Here is a 22,788-nt window from a genome sequence, read left to right on the forward strand (position 1 = left end):
TACATACTGCTATGGTCTGGATATTAGTTTTGTTCAATTCAGCAAACATTTACTAAGCATCTACTATGTACAGAGACCTAGATAACCTTTATTCTCTCTTTTCCTTAGCATAAAGTTCCAGCTGTGTATATCCATCTGATAATAGGGAAGAAATAGCATTTGGTACTTCAACTTAAAAAAAAAATTTTTTTTAATGTTTATTCATTTTTGAGAGACAGACAGAGACAGAATGTGAGAAGGGGAGGGGCAGAGAGGGAGGGTGACACAGAATCCCAAGCAGGCTCCAGGCTGAGCTGTCAGCCCAGAGCTCAATGTAGGGCTCGAACCCTGAGATCATGACCTGAGATAAAGTTGGACGCTCAACTGACTGAGCCACCCAGGCATCCCTGGTACTTCAACTTTTGAAATATTACATATATACATACTCTTGCCTATAACTCTATAGCTACTTGGCTTTAAGACGCTAAGTGTATTTCCGTGTTTTTCTTTTCCATATGAGTACTTTTCTGGAGTAGGATCATATTACTTGTTCCCATTTCCTTAAAGGACCTCTTTACTTCTCAAACCACTGTAGTTTGGTTCTTCTGCTCATGATCCCAGTAAAACTGCTCTCCAAAATCATTCATGTTCTCTTACTTGTTGAAGCATTGTACACACTGTTGCCTTATCTTAACTGACTTCTCTGCTGTCCTGGTGATCCTGTTTCTATTCAGATCTCTCTATACTTTTGCTTTCAGGAAGTTATACTCTCCGAGTTCTCTTATTTCTGTATTTATGCTTAGTCTCTTTTATGGATTTCTTTTCCTCTTTATAGCCCTTCAACATTGGTGCTCATTTGCTTTCATTCTCAGCTCTTTATACTTCTCATTTTACATCCTCTTCTTGTGAGATCTAGTTAGGTCTCATGACCTCAGTTAGCTACAATCAATTGGTAATAAAACACTTTCTGCACTCCTGATCTTAATTATATATCTAACTGCATGCTGGATATCTCCCCATTGAGAACCCAACATATCTGGAAATGAATTTATTTTCCTTGTCTGTCAAATTGATAAGCCTTCAGTATCCATCAACTCTGTTGTTGACACAATCCACCCAGACACTGAAGCCAAAATCCTGGCATCAGCTTAGACTCCTCTATCCCCTTTTTATTTCCATATTCAACCAATCCCCAAATTTTGCTAATTTTACTTCCTATTTTCATCAGTCCCCACTTCTATTCATGCTATCACTGCCATAATTTGAAACCTCATAATTTCCTAATTCAACAGCCTAACTGATTTCTTTGCCACATTTAATTTTCACCTAGAATACCAACTGAACTAAATCACTCTCTTGCTTAGATCCCTCTGATACTTTTCCATTGTCTATAAATTGCTTAACCCTTTGAATACTATCAAGGGTTTTATGTGGTTCAGTCCTTGCCTCTCTAGGCTCATTTTGAGTTCACTCCATGCTCCAGGAATACAAAATTATTTGTAGTTTTCTGACATAATTCAAGATCCTTTACATTTCCTATACTAAGATTTTTTTAAAGCAATCTCCACACCCAAATGTGGGGCTCAAACTCACAACCCTGAGATTTAGTCATATGCTCTACCAACTGAGCCAGCTAGGCAATCCCCATACTATTTTCTGGAATCCTCAACATTTTCATGTTTTTTATGTCCTGCTTAGGAAATAATTTGACTACCCAAAGTTATGAAGACAATAACCTATGGTATTTTCTAAAAGCACTATTGTTTCACCTTTTATTTTAGGTCCTTATTTAGGACCTTTTATTTTAGGCCCACAATCTATTGAGTTTTGTTTTTTTATTTTACTATGAGTAGGCATCAAGGTTTTTTGTTTTCCACATAGTCAATTGACCTGGCAGCATTTATTAAAGCATCCATTGTTTTCTCCACATTAGTAGGGTCACCTTTGCATAAAATGTTCATGAGTTCTATTTAGTTCCATCCATCTACTTTCTAACACCTGGTAGCATAAATCCTCCAACTTTGTTCTTCCTCCAGATTGTCTTGGCTGCTCTTGATCTTCTGAATTTTCATAGAAGTTTCAACTTGTCAAATGACATACACACAATCTGCTGGGATTCTAATAAGGATCAGACTAAATCTATTGATCAGTTGGAGTGACTGACATTTTTATATAGAGTCTTGCAATCCATGAGCATACTGTATCTAACCAGTTACTTGGGCCTCCTCCAATTTCTCTCAATACTATAATTTTCAGTACATTAAAACCCTGGATTGAGAATAACTTGTTCTGTGAGTGTTCCACAAGGCAAACAAACATTTCTAATAAATTTTAACTTGATAAACAAGCGATGTCTTGCAATATGAGTAGTACGAGACACCAAATGTCACATGTTCACAACTGAGCCAATGGTTCTTTTCTCCCTCCCTCTCTCTGCTAGATTGTGGGTGATCATCTCCCATGTTTGGTCACACGAGACGTGGTGTTTGGCAGAAATCAGTGATTTTTCAGAATGTGGTCACAACTGGCACTAGTATTCTCTTATATAGAATACTCTTATTCTATATAAGAGTAAGCTTAGGAATGCTTTTTTCTAGGTCAGGCTGCCTGCAGATATAGACCCTTTTCTCTGCTGCTTGTCAGTTACATTAAATACAGTATATGACAAGAGTTTATTAATACTGTACTGTAGTCAACATCCGTGCGAGTGTTTAGAATGCCCACCCCCCTGCAGAAAAAGGTTCAAAAGAAAGGTGGTAAGAAAGGGATGATTACAGTGGAAGAAGGAAATCATTGAGAAATATGAATGAGGTATGCGAATGGCTGAAACTGTAAGATTTTATAAGAAGTCTATGTCTGCATCTCATCTGCAGAGGAGGAGAAAAAGGCAGAAGAATCCCTCACTTCAAATGAGATTAGGGAGATGTGTAAAATGTGTGAAACAGTGCAAAATTTTGTAGAAAAGCACCACCCAAATAAGGCTGTAGCAGTTAGTGATGGTACTGTTTAACGACAATGTGATGTCACATTTCCACGAAATCCTCCAAAGGAGTCAAAAGCAAGTGTCATTGGATAGGTTCTTCATTTTAGCTGCACAAAAAGAAGATTCCATTGAGCCAACAGACAGCAGTGATCCGTTAGTGACAGGGAAAGTCGTCCTACACGATAACCTTCCTCTCTCTTCTCCCTCACACCAGCCACGAAGATTTTCAAAGGTAAGTACAGGTTAATTTTATTTTCCTTTACATTTTGCATTTTCTTTATTTTGTATTATATTAGAGTATTATAATCATTTTAATATGAACATTTTTAGGTTGTGGATTTAATCATCTGAGTTTCCACTATTTCTTATGGGGAAATTCGCTGTTATATACAAGTGCTTTGGATTACAAGCATGTTTCTGGAATGAATTATGCTCGCAAACTAAGGTTTTACTGTATATAGTTCTTATATGCCTTTCATTAGGATTTATTCCTTGGTGTCATGGGTTAAATGGTGCCCCCAAAATATCAGGTCCTAATCTGTGGAACCTGTAAATGTTACCTTATTTAGAAGAAGGGTCTCTGCAGATGTGATCAAGTTAAGGCTCCTGATACAAGATGATCCTGGATAATCCAGATGGGTCCTAATGCTATCAGTGTCTTTATGTAATAGAAGAAGAGGAAAATTCACGACACACGCAGAAGAGAAGGCAATGTGAAGACAGAGGCAGAGATTGGAGTAATGTGGCTTCAAACCAAGGAATGCCAGCAGAAATCAGAAACTGGAAAAGGCAGGGAACAGATTCTCCCTAAAGCCTCTGTAGGGAGTGCAGCCTTGCTGACACCTTGATTTCAGACTTCTGGTCTCCAGAAATATGACAGGAGTTTGTTTTAAGCCACTGAGTTTGTGGTAATTTGTTACAGCTGTCACAGGAAGCTAATACACTAGGTATTTGATATCTTTGATGCATTTGTATGTTAACCACTTTTTTAAGATTTCATTTTCTAATTGCTTAGTGCTAGCATTTAAAAATATAATTGATTTATGGGGTGTCTGGGTGGCTCAGTCAGTTAAGCATCTGACTTCGGCTCAGGTCATGATCTCAGGGTTTGAGTTCAAGCCCGGTGTTGGGCTCTGTGCCAACAGCTCAGGGCCTGCAGCCTACTTCGCGTTCTGTCCCTTCCTTTCTCTCTCAAAAATAAATTTAAAAAAACATTAAAAAAAATATATACATATAGTTGATTTATATACTGACTATCCAGCAATTCACTAAATTCATTATTAATACTAAAGGTTTATAGATTATAACTTTATTTACAGACTATCAAGATTTCTCCAAATAACAGATTTATGTATTTCTTTCCTATCTTTATACATTTTTCCCTTGCCTTTTTACAATTGCTGGATGTCCAGTACAACAGTTCAGTATTTCCTCTTATATCTTTTGTTTTCTTAATGTCTGTTTTTGAGAGAGAGAGAGAGAGAAAGAGAAAAGACAAAGCGCAAGCAGGTGGGGGCAGAGAAAGAGGGACAGAGAATCCCAAGCAGGCTCCAAGCTGTCAGTGCAGAGCCCAACTCAGGGATTGGTCTCAGGAACTGTGAGATCATGACCTGAGCCAAAATTAAGAGTTGGATGCTCAACCAACTGAACCACCCAGCCACCCCTCCTCTTACAGTTTTTGGTTTTGGAAGTATGAGAATGTATCATCTATTCCAAATTTAAACTACAATGAAAATAGTAAAAAAAAAAAAAAAAAAAAAAAAAAGAAGAAAAGAAAAATTTTTTAAATAAAAAGCAGCCAAACAAAACTAACATTATTCTAGTTAACAAATCTAGAGGCCTTTTCTTAAACCCTTCTCATGATTCTGCATCATTGGGCCTTATTTATTAATGCTTTCTTAAAGCTTTTTTCTTCCTTGATGATACAGACATCCCCAAGATTTTCTTCTTAGGTTTTTCCTTTTTTTAAAATACTGTTCTTGTTAACTGTTGGGAAATCATTTTAAGGCTTAATATTATTCTTCAGAACCAGGCCAGCTTCAGGTGCTTTCCTTTTCTTCAGGGGCAGAATAGAAAGAAAAGCCCCCATCCCTGAGGTTCTTTTCCTAAGAGAGGAATGCCCTTGTTCTGCCCTCTTTGCTTTACTCAAATAAAGTGTAGAGTCTTCTTTAAGGGTTTTACTAATAATTAGAAATAAGTTACAAAAGTCCCCAAATTTTCACCATGTTTTTTCTTTTTAAATTTTTTTTAATGTTTATTCATTTTTGAGAGACAGAGAGAGACAGAGCATGAGCAGGGAAGGGGCAAAGAGAGGGAGACACAGAATCTGAAACAGGCTCCAGGCTCTGAGCTGTCAGCACAGAGGCCAATGTGGGGCTCGAACTCATGGACTATGAGATCATGACCTGAGCTGAAGTCGGACGCTCAACCGACTGAGCACCCAAGTGCCCCTCTTCACCATGTTTTAATCCTTGACTGTATGCAGAAATTCCTTTCAGCGCAAAAGAGGTTGGAAGGTGTTGCAAAATTGGGGAGTTAGAAAACATGCTGGCCAAAAGGCCTCAGAGCAGTATTTATCTTTTGTGAATTCACTTAGTTTAGGGTCCGGCCTTTGCATTACTGGACCAGACATGCTGAATCATGTTCATTAGAAGCTTGTGTATAAAAATAAAAATACCAATGTATTAATTTACAGTGAAAAATGTAATTGTCATAGGAAATGGCTATTTATTTCACTTGGCCAAGACGTTCTCTCATTGTAGAAAAACCATATGGAAATTAAAATAATATTCAGAACTGCACTTATTGAGAAAAGTAAAGGAATAATAGGTTTAGTTGTATGACTCAATGGAATCACATAAAACTTTGATAGACCAAACTACCTCCACTATCAGAACAAGATAGGTTTTGTACCTGCTCAGGAGACTTTCCCTTTAGACAGGGATCTTGCCAAATTATTTACTTCCCAGGCTTTTTGTTTGTTTGTTTGTTTCTTGGCTAAATTCCTGATTGAGGCATTCCTGCTTTAGGTATGTTACTGCTTTCAGTGAAGTCTTGGGCTGGCCAGAGAGGCTTATTTCTGCTTTGATCCACTCCGCATTGACCTATAACAGAATTCATACAAGACAATCTTTAAGGGTTTGGAGAAGACCTTACCTATGGATCCCAAATACTGCTTTGCATAGTTTTGCATGCTAGATGTTCACAGGAAGTCCTCAATTCTTACTGCTGAGCAAAAACGGTAAGTAAATGATAAGAGAAGCAAATCATAAATCGCTCCCAATGCCAGACAGCGTGGCACATAGCAGACATCCTCAAATCTAGTAAACGAAATATGCAGTTCCCTATTCCTTCTGGCTAAGGCAATTCAGAAAAGCATTACAGAGCACGTCGCCTGCCAGGCTGGAAACCCTGCCAGAATGCAGCTCTTGCCTCACCTCTACTGGAGGACTCCGCCCTCCCTTACAGCTCTGCTCCAAGCCCTGACCACGGGTCAGCACGGACTGAGTAAGCACCAACTGGACAAGGCCTCGGTCCTAATTTTATTTCACCACTGACAGCACCCACTTCTAACTGAAAAAACAGCAAGACGAAAAATGGGTAAAAATAAAAAGGTGAGAAGAGAAAACGGGGGAAAGGTTAGGAAAAAAAACACCCCAAAACACCTTTTAGCAAAATACAGCTGCACTGGTCAGCACTGGAAACTCATCTCGTCACCCTCAGTCTCTCTAGGGAGTCAGGCCCCAGTTCCGGGATTCAGAAACAGTAACAGCAGCGTCCAGATAACCATGACCGCGTCTGCTACTCAGGCCCACTGGGCCTGGAACTCGCAGGGCGCCCCGCTATACAGTCCGACTCCAGGGCGGGCGAGGGCGCGACACCAGCTCGACGGCGGCGGAGAAGCCGCGAAACCGAGCAGCCGTACTGCCACAGTCTCTCAAGGGGCCCAGGCTCCCGCCGAGACCCGCCCGGCCGTCCGGACCCCCAACCCCCTCGGAGAGAGGGGGGCCGCTCCTTTGACTCGGGCGCTTCGGGTCGCGGCCGCCCTTTCTCAGACTGGACGCGTTCCTTCCGCCCTAAGAGGGCAAAGAGTCCCACGCCCTCGCGTTTGCCTGCGCCCGCGCGCCAGAGCGCCCCCTAGGAAGGAAGCCCGAGAGGCGGCCGCGCCTCTGCGGCGATTTTATTAGCGCACGGTTGGGGTTGCCCGGGTTGTCGACGAGCCGGGCTTCCCCGCCCCTCCCCCTCTTCCCCTCCGCCCCTCCCCGCCCCGCGGCCGGAACCTCCCTGCGGGGCGGAGTGATACCGGCGGCGGCGTAGAGCGCGGCGCGGCCGACAGGGGCGCCCGGGACTGCGCGGGGCGGGCGGAGGGAGGAGGGGAGAGAGGCGGGGCCGGGGCGGGTTGTTGTGAGGCGACTGCGCTACTGCCGGACCGGGGCGGTTATGGCGGCTCCGTATTAACACCCTCCTCCTCCTCCGCCGCCGCCGCCGCCGCCGCCGCCGCCGTCTCCTCCTTCTCCTCCTCCTACTCCTCCTCTCCCTCCCGCCCTCACTCGTAAGCCATCTCCCCCTTCACCCTGACGCCTACCCCTTCCCCTCACCTTTCCCCCTCCCCTCTTCTACCATGCCCGGCATGATGGAGAAAGGGCCCGAGTTACTGGGGAAGAACCGATCGGCCAACGGCAGCGCCAAGAGCCCGGCGGGCGGCGGCGGCGGCGGCGGCGGTGCCTCGTCCACCAACGGCGGGCTGCACTACTCGGAGCCCGAGAGCGGCTGCAGCAGCGACGACGAGCACGGTGGTAGCCTCGAACTCCTCCCCGCCAGCCCGCCTGCCCCTCTCCCTCCTCCCCTCCCCCAGCCCCCTCCCCTCGCCGCGCTCCCGCCCTCCCTCCCCTCGGAGCCCGGGCGCTGCGGTAGCCTCGAACTCCCGGTGCAGTGCAGCAGCACCCCCCACGACCCCCGTCCCTCCGCCCTCGACCAATCCTCCGCCCTCGCCCCCCCCCCCCGCTCCCCGCCCCCATCCGCTGCCATCTCCCGGAGTGCCCGGAGTTAATATCTTCCCATCCACCCGCCTCTTCTTTCCTCCCTCCAGCAATTTTTATATTTTATTAAGTGTCTCTTCGTTTTTCTTCTTTTCTTTCTTTTCTTTTTCTTTCTCTCTTTTTTTTCTTTTTGGCATTGCTTTGCAGATGTTGGGATGAGAGTCGGAGCTGAATACCAAGCTCGGATCCCTGAATTTGATCCAGGTAGATATATTTGTTTTAAGCAAAATCCTTTCTCCCCTTTTCTGGGAATGGCTTAGGGTGGAAGGGCGGGCGAGGTAGGGGTCCGGGTGTGCGGTTGGGAGGGGATGCGGGGCTGGGATGGGCAGGCATCTGGCGGGGAGGCTGTCAGGCTTGGCAGGGCTGTGACACAGGGCGTGTGGGCAGATGTGTGCATTGCAAGGTTAACATGGTTCCTTTGGAGGCCACTTGCCCGCTGGTGGCATCGCCTTTCTGCCCCCATGAGCCTGGGGCGAGGTCGGAGAGAGCAGAGGGAGGCGGCCCTCGGCGGATTCGGGGGTCCGGGGCTGGGAAAGGAGCGGCTCCTGGGCCGAGGGCTGGAAGAGAGGGTGTGCGGGCTGCGTGTGGAAGAGCCATGCAAATGTCAATTGCCACACCGCCGGCCCCGGGGAGCGGAGGGCCGCGCTCCGCAAGGGCGGCGGATGCCGGGGGCTGCTGTCATCGGCCGAAGCCGAGGGCGAGCCCTGCCCGACCCGCGCGCACACGGGATTTTCTTTTTCTTTTCTTTTCTTTTCTTTTCTTTTCTTTCTTTTTTTTTTTTTTTTTTCTTTTTGGCTAGGTGGTGTAGCTTTGGTCGAGACAGCTCTGCGGAGTGTAGGAGCCGCGGAGAGAAAGGGATGGGGGAAGGGGGTGGGGAGAAGCCAGAGGCACACCTCGCCCTCGAGCCAGCCCTAGGAAGTCAGACCACAGGACAGTGGCTGCAGCTGCCAAGGAGACATTTTCTCCCGAGCAGCCAGGTTCCAGCGTCCTCTGCCAACCCAGCTTGCGGGCTCCCTGTCTACTTTTCTCCAAACAGGCTCTCTGGCGGTCACGGGATTTCAGTCTGGACGGGGATTGGGCGAGAGTTCCGCATATGGAGGCGCCCTTGCTGGAGCCTCCCGGAGTGGAGCGGGTTTCCTTCCCCCCACCCCAGACCCTCTTCAGTGCAGGCTTTGGACAGAGTTTGAAGGAGCTCCCCCATTTTTTTGTTTTTCTTTTTTTTTTTCTTCCCTTCTCCCTTACAGTTGATCAGTTTTTTGCCCATTGCCCGCTTATAATAACATTGTGTCGAACTCTCGAGTTCTGTATTAGATATTAATTAATTAATATGGCTTACTTGTATTTTCGGGAAGGGGTATAGCTTGTTTGCTTCATTATAGGTTGTAGATGGGTATTATCGTTCTTCCCCTGCCCATTACGGCAATGCGAGCTATTTACCAACCATTTGAAGAGTTTTAGATAGCAGCTCCTCCTGTCCCAGGGGAGAGGATAAAATAATGAGTGTTAAAAGGATTGTCAAAGCAGTCTGTTTTTCAGTAGGTAAAAACAATGATACAAGAGCTCTCACTAGATCTGGGTTGCCTTCTAAATGACATAGCTGTTAATAGAGTTTATTCAGAAGCTATCAAATGTGTGTGCTGGTGGGCTTAAATAATTTTAAATGTTTTGTGAAATTAATTTTGTTTATTGATGCAACTAGTAGGTGGATGACACTTTCACATTACTATGCTGCCTCAGGTATTGACATTTGGAAAAAGCATGCTTTGGCTTAAGATACATTGATTTCAGTTCCCAGCTGTTTAATTTTTGCGCTCTGAGCAAGCCAGTGGCCTTCCCTGTTCCTTAGTTTCCTAGCTGTAAAATGGAAATAAAAAAACTTCATGGAATTCTTATAAGGAATACATGACTGGGCATGTGGGAGTTACTCAGTAAAGGTTAAATTTCATAATTAGGAAGAATGATTCTGCATACACTTATACCTTTCTGATTTGGGGCTTTCGTTGGTACTCTGCTTTTTGGGGAAATGATAAACTTACTTACAAATTAGAACTCAACAGTCAGAACTGTTCATATGTTAATAAACATGTATCTTTTTGCTCCATTAGGTAGGTTTATATTTCATAGACAGCTGTACACAGGTAGATTAGGTGGTCTTGTGTGTAAAATCCAGGCTTCTTGCTGGAACCCATTTATACATGCCATGGCATAGACCACTGTAAAGGTTTTTCTTTTGTTTTTTGCTTTTTAGTCATATTTTCAATTTACTTAGGTTACAATTGATACTCTTTATTAGAATAAGGATATATGTCCTATTTTAAAACCTCATCTAGAAGTTTTCTCCTTAATCATCTGCAGAAGAATACTGAGCCCAAGGACACAACTAAAACCAGTTATCATTTAAACCTAGGTGGACTTTTCTATAGCCATCGTAAGCAAATCTTGTCAAACAAATGAAGATTATCAGTTGTTAGATACCTTTTACGAGGAAGTATTGAACCTCTACACCTTTCAACATAGTACCATTGTCTATTTTATTCTGAGTGTTGTACTGTTGTGTGAAGTTTCTACTTCATATCAATTCAATGTAATTCGCTGAGAAATTAAAACATTTCATTGGAAAAAGGAAAAGAGATCTTCATTAATTAATGATAGAAATTGAGAAATGGTCATTTCCTGTCTCCTTTTCTCTTCTTCAGAGACATCATCTTTAGTCTTGTTAACCACTTCATAGAGTTTATTCACCAGTAACCATGCAAGCTATTTGGAAGAAAAATTCCTTAGCTACCAAGATTATTATGATCAGAATATAGGAAAATTAAAAGAGGATTCGTGTGTGTCTGGAGGATATTTTTATTGGGGGAGATGATAGTGATGGTAGAAATCAAACACAGAATGACTTACTAAAATGGGTATTTTAAAAAATATGAGAAGAAGTGTGATTTAAGTTGGAATTACTGAATATAGGAGATTAGGAATAGTTTATGTTAATTAACAGATCATTGCTAAAAAGACCTTTATAAAAATTTACTGATTGGATTTGATTATTTTCTCAGGTGCCTTTTTTTTTTTTTAGATTTTTCGCTAGGTCTTCCCAACTTTTATTTAGTGCCTCCTGACTATTCATCAATCAAGGAGGAGCAGTTTCCTGTGGTGATTATAGCCTCAAATCGTATTGTATGCCTCTTAGTTAATAGGGCCTAGTGACCTCGATGACCATCTGATGTATCCAGACCTTTGTTTTCTCATGTGTCAATGGGAGATAATGTTAACTATATCATAAGATTAGGTGAAAATTAATGTCTATAAAGCAGCGGTCTACAGATGTTTTGCTTGTATATCCATAAAAGAATTTTCAAAAAAAAGATTTTCTTACATATTTTTGACATCTATCACTTGTTGCTGTGTTTAAATAGTTGAAAAACATTATCTCCAGTGTATTGAAAATATTAACACTTTGAAATAAAATTGTTATATCCTTATTTTAAGTGTATGAGATTAAATTTACTGCAGTAATATGATAATATCTATTTATAAAAAAGTATGAAATGGGGCACCTGTGTGGCGCAGTCAGTTAATCTTCCAATTGACCTCAGCCCAGATTTAGATCTCTGTGTCATGAGTTCAAGCCCCGCATTAGGCTCTGCACTTGGTGAGGAGCCTACTTTAAAAAAAAAAAAAAAAAAAAGAATGAATAGGCTCACAGTCTGAAAGTTTACATTTTTCCTTTTTATCTTTTACATCATTTCCGTGCATTTCCCCCACAGGATTTTATATTTTTTTGCTTGAAGTGCTTTATTGATCTCTACCACTGTAATATGTATTCTTGTGAACCTAAGGTTCTAAGTGTTAAGTCTCTTCTGATTTAAATGATTACAATTATTGTGTAACTGATTGAAATTGTAATAGCTATGATGCCTTGAGTAAAGGAGAGCCTTGCAAACACCCCTTGTTTGGCACTACGGAGGTTTAAGATTTTAGGCAGTGTACTCTTGTCAGATGTGGGAGGGGGTGAGAGCTGCTTTTTTAAGTGAGAGAAGGTATTTGTGAAGAGGGTCAGAGTAGAATGAGTATACAGCTTAGACTGCAGGTGAGTTCTTAGGCAGATTTTGTGGGAAAGGGAACATAGGGAAGTTAAAGGGAAAATTGATTCCCATAAAATCTATTTATGCTCATGTACTCCTTGGAAAGTCTTTGTTTATCCCAGTTTGAAGGTGGTGAATTAAATCTATAAATTGCAGAATGTTAAAAAATATTTGGTATGGGGGCACCTGGGTGGCTCAGTTGGTTAAGTGTCCGACTTCGGCTCAGGTCATGATCTTGCAGTCCGTGAGTTCGAGCCCTGCGTCGGGCTCTGTGCAGACAGCTCAGAGACTGGAGCCTGTTTCAGATTCTGTGTCTCCCTCTCTCTCTGCCCCTCCCCTGCTCATGCTCTGTCTCTCTCTCTCTCTGTCTCAGAAATAAACGTTAAAAAATTCTTAAAAATATATATTTGGTATGTCTTCATATTCTCAGTATTTAAATTCTTATTTTAGAGAGAGAGAGAATGGGGAGGTGTGGCAAAGGGGGAGAGAGAGGGAGAGAGAGAATCTTTAAAAAAATTTTTTTTTAATGTTTATTTTTGAGGGAGACGGCATGAGTGGGGGAGGGGCAGAGAGAGGGGGAGACACAGAATCTGAAGCAGGCTCTGGGCTCCGAGCTGTCAGCGCAGAGCCTGATGCAGGGCTCAAACCCACAAGCCATGAGATCATGACCTGAGCTGAAGTTGGACACTTAACCAACTGAGCCACCCAGGCACCCCGAAAGAGAGAGAGAGAGAGAATCTTAAGCAGGCTCCATGCTTGGCATGAAGCCTGATGTGAGGCTCAATCCCACAATCCTGGGGTCATGACCTGAGCTGAAATCAAGAGTTGGATGCTCAATCAACTGAGCCACCCAGGCACCCCAGGATTTAAGTTCTTTATATAGACTATTTATCCCAGGATTTCAGTCAAAATCCTTATTTTAAATGTCTTAAATCTGAGAAGAAATAGAAGATTTTTATTTTTGTACCTATTTTGAAATTTCCTATAGATGTCGAAATCCTGGCTTATCAGAATTATACCTTTGGTTTTTAGTTGTTGGTTTTTCCCAGTTGGTCTCATAAATGTACTTTATCAACTGCAGTTAAGGATATCTAAAACATTTCAAAAGGATTAAGTTTTTAAGTGTTTCATGCTTTTAAAAACCGTTTAATAATTTTGTTTTCAGAACTGTCCTGCTACTATATAGTTTTTTTTACATGATGGTAGCTTGCTGTCTAGGTTTCTATTTGTTTTTTCATCTCTTTAGAAGATAGGATACTTCTAAGACTGGATTATTTTGTGGTGAGTCAAGTTTGATTCTCAGTATTATTTCTGAGTACCAGACAGTTTGGGGATATAATGTTAAATATTAGTACACATAAAAGAAAAATAACCATTGAGTTTATGTCCTTTTAATATTTTTGTTCAACTTTTATAATGGAAAGGATAAAACTTTATGGGATACAAAGCATCCTGAGGGGTACATTGTTTTTAATAATACAAGTTACTTTCTCCTCTTCTTTTGTAGGAGAGGAGTCAGGTCTGAGTTGCTAGTCACTTCAGCTATCCAATCTCATTTTCAAGGGGTTGGTGAGAGGAGGCATCAGCTGTTTGTGTTCATTTATGTTGTTATCTGATTGATACGGTGACTAGAAGCCATTTCAGAGATAGAAGGGAACTCAAGAAAGAACTGTTTTCAATAAGCATATACTTATGCTTAGAAATGTCCTGGGTAAAGCTTACTAGATGCTGGGTACTTTGCATACATTAATTCGTAATTTTTTTTTAAGTTTATTTATTTTTGAGAGAGAGAGAGAACACTAGCAGTGGAGGGGCAGGGAAAGAGAAGGAGAGGTACAGAATCCAAAGTAAGCTCCGGGTTCTGGGCTGTCAGCACAGAGCCCAACATGGGGGCTTGAACCCACAACCCGTGACATCATGACCTGAGCCAAAGTCAGACGGTTAACTGACTTAGCCACTCAAGTGCCCCATAATTCATTAATGTTTAAATAATACTGTGAAGTAGGTACTCTCATCATCGTGGCTTTTTTTTTTTTTTATGTTTTATTTTTGAGAGAAAGAGAGAGAGAAGGAGACACAGAATATGAAGCAGGCTGCAGGCTCTGCACTGTCAGCACAGAGCCTGATGTAGGGCTTGAACTCATACCACGGGATAATGATCTGAGCCAATGTCGGACACTTAACTCACTGAGTCACCCAGGCAACCCTCATTATCCATGTTTTAGAGAAGAGTTTAAACTGAGGCACAGACAGCATAGATAAATTTCCCCAAGATGATAAAGCTAGGAAGTGGCAGAGGTTGGATTCAAACTTGGAGTCTGGCTGTATAATGGTTACACTCTTAACCATTATGCTAAAATATCTCGTTTCCTATGAACATCAATCATCTCTTAAGCCTAGTTGACACATACATGATTGAAAATGGTGAAGTCTAGTTCAAGGGTTAGGAAAAGAACATTGTGAAATGCCTAATTAGGCATTCTCTACTACCAGACATGATTACTCTCCCTTATTAGCACCACCCCCCGACCCCCATATTAGAAGAGCTGTTAGTCCCCACAGTTTGGATGTCAGTTTTTGTCAGATCAGGCCCTTAATTACAGTGCTAAGAATTTTTTTGGAAACTTAACTGTTATTCTTCATAGGGAAAAATACAAAAAAAAAAAGTTTGTGTCTGTGTAAGGAGAGACATTTCAGGAAGATATTTTAATTAAGATTTTCTTTAATGCAGGAATCAAATGCAAGGAAATATGTTTAAATATTAAGCATGATGTGCTCTTAAGACTTGAGACTTATGGAAACCTTTGTTGCATTCCTTATTCTATTAAGTAGGATTTAAATTATCTTATTGTCATAATCCATTGTGAAAAAGGATCAGTGCCATGTTAAAGATTTGAAATTTAGAATACTCACTAGAAAATAGCAGTAGATAAAAGGTTTCTAACACTTAGATAGCATGTCTGTTTTATTTCCATCAAGTGGCTGCCTGTTTTGCTTTTGTGTTTGTATTTTTTCTGGTTAGAAATTTAATTTAGATCTTACTTTTGAAGTTTTTTTTTTTAAAAAACCTGGAATTTGTTTTCATTGAATATGAATTTTTCATAATGTACTCCTAACTTGCATTTTTGTAAATTTTCAGCTTTTACTTTTGTCCTCTTTTATTAAAGATACTTCTGACAGGGATGCCTGGGTGGCTCAGTTGGGTAAGCATCCAACTTTGGCTCACGTCATGATCTCACAGTTCGTGGGATTGAGCCCTGCGTCAGGCTCTGTGCTGACAGCTCGGAGCCTGGAACCTACTTTGAATTCTGTGTCTCCCTGTCTCTGTGCTCTTCCCCTGCTCGCACTCTGTGTGTGTGTGTCTCTCTCTCAAAAATGAATAAAGATTTTTTAAAAAACCTTTTTTTGAAGACCTTTATGACAAATTGCAGTAGGTTTTGCTTTTCGATTCACTTGTAATTATGGTTTTTCTACTACTTTGGTAGTGTTCCCTCATTTCAGATTTCTCCATCCTTAATTTTTCCTTACAGTAAAACACATATATTTTTTCAACAATTTTAGCTTCATATATATCACATATATCATTCTCTAACTATAATTTGTTGATTATACATATACAGTAGTGATGTGTAATGATTCTCCAAAAATTAAAAACTACTGAACTATATTAAATTATTGTTGGATAGATAACTTCTCTAGTTTGAGATTGTAGTAGTAGTTCTTTACCCCTGGAAGTGCATGTTGTTTATTCCAAATATCTTATAACTTTATGAATGATTACAGTTGAACCTGAGAATTCTGTTAATGTTTTATGTGAACAATTTTGGAATTCTTGCCATTAGTGGTGGTAGCTATCAACACCTCATAAAAGTCAGTTATGACATATTCATACACAAGTCTTCAAGTGAGTAGGTGGCAACAATGCTTCATTTCTTGATGGTTTTAATTAACTTGAATGCACCTAGGAATTAGAAGCCAGAAAAAGACCACCAAGTAATTAAAAGACAGAACCCACGGGCGTGTACTTGGCATTGGGATAGCTGTGTCAGCCTTACATCCATTCTGTGCTTATTTTACATGCAGTTCCAATAGAGCTTGATTTTTCTGACTTTTTAGATTATAACAGATTAGAAATAAGAAACAGTAATGGCGTGCATCTACGTTAGAGGTAGACTCTCAGGTTACATTTCAACAGCATTATTAACTTTTACAGTTTTTTACTTTGTTTTCCTCTTACACAGAGTACATACTTTTATAAATATAAACTAATAAATGAAAATGCCAAAAAAGAATAGCTGGCAGATTCACAAGGAATAAGACTAAATGAAAACCTTAAAAAGCAGGCATAAGTATTTTTAAATTATGGTAATCTTGGCCCATTTAGATATGGGGCAAAACAGAAATAAGTTACCACCTGATGTATTCTCTAGTTTTTAACGTCAGAATTGGGGCACCTGGGTGGCTCAGTCAGTTGAGTGCCCGATTCTTGATTTCAGCTCAGGTCATAATCTTGTAGTTTGTGGGATCCAGCCCCCTGTTGGGCTTCTGCTGACATTGTGGAGCCTGCTTGGGATACTCTCCCTCTCCCTCTGCCCCTTCCCCGCTCATGCTCTCTCTCAAAAATAAATAAACTTTAAAAAAAAGAGTTTTTAATGACCCCTAAGTAATGTACAGAAGATCAAACCAGGTTTATTACCTGCCAAGAATTAGGGCTATATAATGTACTTAAGAAAGTTTTTTTTTTTTTTTTTTAATTTAAAGAGTGTAAACTTTATTGGGGGTAAATTTTAGTGTTTGTGAAATTTTCTTCAATTCCATAAATGAAATATTTAGTATATTTAATGTGAGCCTGTTTTCCTTCTCTGTTTCCCTGTACTTTCTTTGTCCTTTTGCAGGTACTATACTAAAATAGAGATCAAGCTTGCTTTGTTTATATTTATTTTGAATGTAAATAAAATCCATCATATTTAAAGTAATCAATTTTTTCCCCAGGTGCTACAAAATACACAGATAAAGACAATGGAGGAATGCTTGTATGGTCTCCGTATCACAGTATCCCAGATACCAAATGTAAGTTTTCTGAAATTGAATGTTATGTCCATAGGGATCTATCAACCAATTCAAAATCCAACCTATATTTGTTTTGGGTTGCTTAGATTCTCGTAAGAAAACGGTTTGCTTTTGTTTTGTTTTGTGTTTTGATGGAGGTTGTTATATTAGAATGTTTTTCCTTTTGAAAGATAGTGGGTTGATCGTTCCAGTTTGTGTCAGTCCCAGGAAGACTGAAAATACCTAGGATCTGATGGCATTGCTGCTTAAATCCTCAAGCAGGGGAGGGAGTTACTATGTAGACATCTGCACAGGCTTTTCCTCAGTATATGGAGCTGTAAAGAAATGCCTTCAAACTTCAAAGACCCCACTATCATTACCATTTTAAAGAGGAAAGGGGAAAGAACTGACTTCAGCAGCCATCAATCAGGTCATCTTTGAGCTCTCCATTTCTGGACGGAGACCTTCTGGATCATTGACCATGCACTTCTTGAATCATGGTGTGGCTTTAGACTTCAATGTGATGTAGCGGACCTGATCCTTTGCGGCACATCAGATATAGGAAACGTGCAGGTAACAAAACTAAGATACCCACCCCTCCATTCAGTTATCATTGAATTTGTTAAAACCCAAACAAAAACCACCACACAATTATTTTTGCAGCTATAAAATAAGCTTGTCTTTTAAAAATATTTGCTAAATCTTAAAGATGTCCCATGATGGTTTATTTAGTCCCATGAAAATTACTGATGTCTTATATATCATGTGCATAAGTCTAAGCATACTTATTGATGCAATAAGAGAACTAAAAATGGAAAATCGAGTATTATGTTGCATACCTGATAATTCCTATTTGATGGAATACCAACAAAAAGGTCTAGCTGGTAATCTAGGAATTACATGCCCTTGAGGCATTCTTAACAGAAAACACAAAATTGTACATTTGGCCTGGGACTGTATACTGAGAACCCTGAAGGAGATTATCAGGTTTCTCTGGTTCAGTTCTCATTACAAGCAAAGGTTTTCATTCATAAACTGAGCATCAGGGTATCAATGGCTTTTGCTGTCTTAGCAGTGTTTTATACAATGGTGCATTTCTTAGCAAAGTGGAAAACAAAATTCAGAAAGCCACCATATCCTGATTGTGTGGTATCCATGTAGAATGTCCTAGACTGAACATCTAGTGCAGTGGTTTTCAGCCCTGGCTGTGCATTGGAGTCATTTGGGGGAACTTTTAAAAAACAGTACTGATGTCTAGTCTCTATGTCAAACCAATTAATTCAGAATCTTTAGGGGTGGAGTCTGCACTTACTTTTTAAAAGCTTCCTCACTGATTCTGTGCATAGCCCAGGTTGAAAACCACAAGTTAACTGGTATTGGTTAGCCTTCTGTTTATAGAACTGTAAGACATTTTTGTTAAAGTTAATCAGCATGTATTTAGACCTGTCTTGTGTTTTAATGCTACGTGAAGTTCTAAATGAAATATAATATTTGGGTTTTCTGCACCAATATTTGGATCCCTGCACTAGGGAACTATATAGTAGCATCCATAAAAAATAGTTGTTATTCTAAAAACATTATTGTTATAATATCTTATTTATATATTAAGCTATATTATATTGACTACTAATAATAGCAAACTCATATAAAGTACCTAAAATTATGTCAGTTGTTATTCTAAGTACTTGATGTATATTAGCTCATTTAATCCTAGGAAGAAGATACTGTCTTAAAGTGAGGAAATTAAGGTATGAAAAGGTCAAGTTAATTGCCTAAAGTCAAAAAACTAGCAGCAAGGCTGAGAATCAAGCCCTGGTAAACTAGCTGTTCTGGGATCAGAATTCTTAACCTCTGCTTCTCCAAATATGCTAAAGGAGAATTTTATATATTAAAAAATATATAATATACTTAAAAAAGGATCAAACAGGAGTGACTATATGGATTTCACATAAAACCGAGTCCTGCTGAATGTGAAATGGCAGATGTCTCAGCAATGAGGCCTTGAAATACCTAGTACATAATCATTGAAGCTGTGCTTATCTAAGTAATTCTGTTGGCTTGATTACATATGGAAGTTGAATGAAAATGGAATATTTAGACACCTTCTATATGGCCTGCAGGAAGAGCTGAAGAAAATTTAGGGATACTGAAGCACACTTAAATGTGTTATTATGTATAGCTGGCAAAACCATAGATAAACTGTCCTTTGTACAGCGATCAGAAAGGGGAAGGTAAAGACTTGGGCCAACTCTTACTACGAGGTGGGGTCTGAAACAGCTAAGTCTCTTCAAATAAAGATTGCAACAGAAAATGAAGAAATTATCCAATATTTTACATGTATTAGGCTCTATAGACTACATACCAATTGGTCTTTTTTGTACACAAAAATACTTGTGTAATGTCATTGAATTTAGTACATATGTGCTGTATAATCATAGCTATAAATCATAGTAGGTAAAATTTTAAACCAAGTAAGCTTCTAATCCTGTTCCTAGAAGTAAAAGTCTTTTTTTTTTTTGTAATGACTTCATGGAAAATGAATTCAGCTATTTTTTTTCACTTTGTTAAAAAATGTAGACCTGAGAAAATGAAGTAAATAATAATTAATTATATAATATTGTTTCATTGCAGTGGATGAATATATTGCAATTGCAAAAGAGAAACATGGCTACAACGTGGAACAGGTGTGTAGAGAAATGTTCTGATATTAAAGCTTGCCTCAATACTTGGCGAATCCAAAGAATATCTCCTGGTTGTTTCTGTCCTAAGAAAGTGTAGTTCAACCAATTTTGTAGATACCACAAAAGTCCTAGCAAAGTCTGACCTTTCAGAATAAAGGATTTTGCTTTTATAAACACTTTTGTTTCAAGGACTTGAACATTTTTCTTTCAGTGTTTCTGTTTGTTACTCTACTGTGAGTTCTAAAAGTATCTGAAAGCCTTTAGGATGACTCTGACAAATGTTTACCAAAAAATGGAATTGTTTGTTTGTTTATTTATTTATTGAGTACAGGTACTTTTCTGTGATCTTTTAATCTAAAAGACCTACAAGTTAAACTTTTTATTGAAAGAAATGTTTAAGACTTTTAAATTTTGAATAAAATAATTCATAAAGAACATTTTTAAAAATCAGATAGCTTTTTTTTTTTTTTTAATTATTTTTTTTTCCAACGTTTATTTATTTTTGGGACAGAGAGAGACAGAGCATGAACGGGGGAGGGGCAGAGAGAGAGGGAGACACAGAATCAGAAACAGGCTCCAGGCTCTGAGCCATCAGCCCAGGGCCCGACGCGGGGCTCGAACTCACGGACCGCGAGATCGTGACCTGGCTGAAGTCGGATGCTTAACCGACTGCGCCACCCAGGCGCCCCCAAATCAGATAGCTTTAAAAGGACAGGGCTCCTGGGTACCTCAGTCGATTGAGTGTCTGACTCTTGGTTTTGGCTCAGGTCATGGTCTCACGATCTCACGAGATCTCACGATCTCATGGTCCACACTGACATTTCGAGGCCTGCTTGGGATTATCTCTCCCTCTCTCTCTGCCCCTTTCCTGCTCTCTCTGTCTGTCTGTCTCCCAAAATAAAGAAATAAACTTTAAAGAAAATTTAAAAAAATAAAAGATCTATATAGCAGATGGTTCATTATCTCTAATAATGAGGGAATGAAGAATATGAAAAATTAAAAATGAAATAAGAGATTTTTAAATCTCTTCAGCTAATTATTGGAATGACCTTTATCAGAATTAATAGTAAAACAAACAAATTATTGATAACCTGTATTATTTGAGAATTAACTTTATAGTCTAACATGTTAAATACTAAGAAATCATTTCTGTGAAATCAAGATGTTTATCTAAATGTAGTTACCTTTTTTATGAATTTTGAAGCCTTTGATTATATATTTTGTTTTTAATTCTTGACTTTTTGTTTAATGTTTGAGGCATTAATCCTTGAAAATGTGACAGCACATATGTTAATTTTCTTATTCATTTTAAAGGAGTATTACCAAAGTACAAAAATTAATTTTAAAACTCATTATTTAAAAAGTTGCTATATCTCTTCTTAAAAAATGAAATGTGTTAGTACCTTATAGTAAAGGTAAAGGTCTGTGACTTACTTTAATCATAGAAGGGAAAGTTGTGCAATAGTCAGAAATTACCCATTTCATGCTTTCTTATGATTTGGTAAACAAGTCATTGGAGTTATTAATATGCCTCATAAAAATTTTTTGTGTATATTATGATAATGAAGAACTTTAAGAAATATATATGGTAAATAATAAGGTTGCAATTGAGGTACTCCTTGGAACTATTGAGCCGGTGATATACTTTTAAAAGGTTAATACTTAAAACATGACTATGTTTTGACTGAACACTTCTAGTTTTGTGTTATGATTGATAGTTTCATTCCCATATTTACTAGATATTTTTCCTTATAGCATGTTTTTCTCTACACATTGACAAATGAGTAAATGTGGGTCAGAGTCTTGATATGAGCCTACAAACCTGCTTTAGTAATTATAGTCACTCTCCTAAGCTCACTGTTTTTCCTAGATTATGCAGCAAATGTGGTATGTAAGAACATTCACTGTTCTGAGGCCCTGTTTTAAAAGAAATAAATAAATGAGGTCTGCTACCTGGGCATCCTTGATTAAAAGCCCCAAACTGTGAGTGTATTTTCAGTTGAAGTCTTAGGCTTAAGATTTTAACCTAATTTGTGTTTAACTCTCTTAAGTGTGATGGAACATAAGTCCATTAAAACCAAAGGGGAATGATTTCTCTTCAAAGGCACTTGGCATGTTGTTCTGGCATAAACATAACATTGAGAAGTCCCTTGCTGATCTCCCTAATTTCACTCCCTTTCCGGATGAGTGGACAGTGGAAGATAAAGTCCTGTTTGAACAAGCCTTTAGTTTTCATGGGAAAAGCTTTCACAGGATTCAGCAAATGGTATGGTAATTTTGGTTTTACTGTGTTTCATACCTGAAAGATATCTTATGCTATCATTAAACACTTTCTGATTATTAAATACAAAAAAGTTTTCAGTCTAATTTCCATTTTTAAAAATATTTGACATTTAAAATACCTATATACTTGCTTATGGTCCTATTTTCTACAGCCATTCTAAAGCATGACAGTTAATGTGCTATTTCATTATAAGTCATGTTTTGTTTTGGCTTAAATGTATGTGTAATAGAGTTATTAAATGTGCTTGTTCTAGGGAAAAAATCATAATTTCAATTTTATTTTTAAATGTTTCATTTTTTAACATTAGGATTTTATTTTCTAATTTATATTCCTTTGGATATGAAAATCAATTTTTAAAGTTCTGTATTTCAATATTGCACAGGTGCTGTTGCCTTTTTTTAAGGAGAAAAACCCTTTATTTCTATTTTTTAAATTTTTAGTATGGTGTCAAAATAATATAAACCTGAGAAGTTGCTGCATTAATGGATGAATGGATGAAAAATTATATAATGTTTACAAATATATATAAGTGTGTTCCATTAACTGAAGAGAGCCTTTTTGATTGGGAGTGCGTATCCTTGTTTGCTAGGATGACAAATCAGTGCATGATCATTAGTCATTTTAATACCCAAAGACTTTATTTGGTAGCTAAAGTCTGTTTGTATTATTTATCATCTTAAAACCTGGATTT

The 22,788-nt window shown here is 39.2% G+C and overlaps 1 protein-coding gene and 1 pseudogene across 5 annotated transcripts in view; one reads left to right on the plus strand and one right to left on the minus strand.

Annotated features, from left to right (window-relative positions):
• The window catches only part of LOC106966807 (ribosome biogenesis protein NSA2 homolog), a 32,299-nt pseudogene extending 26,144 nt beyond the window's left edge, over positions 1-6,155 (minus strand).
• A 1,233-nt stretch (positions 6,156-7,388) lies between these two features.
• RCOR3 (REST corepressor 3) overlaps positions 7,389-22,788 on the plus strand; it is a 52,905-nt gene continuing 37,505 nt past the window's right edge. Inside the window, exons 1-5 of one of the 5 annotated variants that reach the window (XM_027074494.2) lie at positions 7,389-7,758; positions 8,149-8,205; positions 17,076-17,153; positions 19,764-19,816; positions 21,918-22,079. In XM_027074494.2, coding sequence (XP_026930295.1) covers positions 7,584-7,758; positions 8,149-8,205; positions 17,076-17,153; positions 19,764-19,816; positions 21,918-22,079 — 525 coding nt within the window. In that variant the 5' untranslated portion in view covers positions 7,389-7,583. Of the gene's footprint in view, positions 7,759-8,148; positions 8,206-11,088; positions 11,152-17,075; positions 17,154-17,522; positions 17,706-19,763; positions 19,817-21,917; positions 22,080-22,788 lie in introns of those variants that run through there. The other 4 variants (XM_027074499.2, XM_027074495.2, XM_053208983.1 and 1 more) reach the window with 4 other exon arrangements.

This window comes from Acinonyx jubatus, chromosome E4, assembly GCF_027475565.1.
Source record: "Acinonyx jubatus isolate Ajub_Pintada_27869175 chromosome E4, VMU_Ajub_asm_v1.0, whole genome shotgun sequence".
Lineage (NCBI taxonomy): Eukaryota > Metazoa > Chordata > Mammalia > Carnivora > Felidae > Acinonyx > Acinonyx jubatus.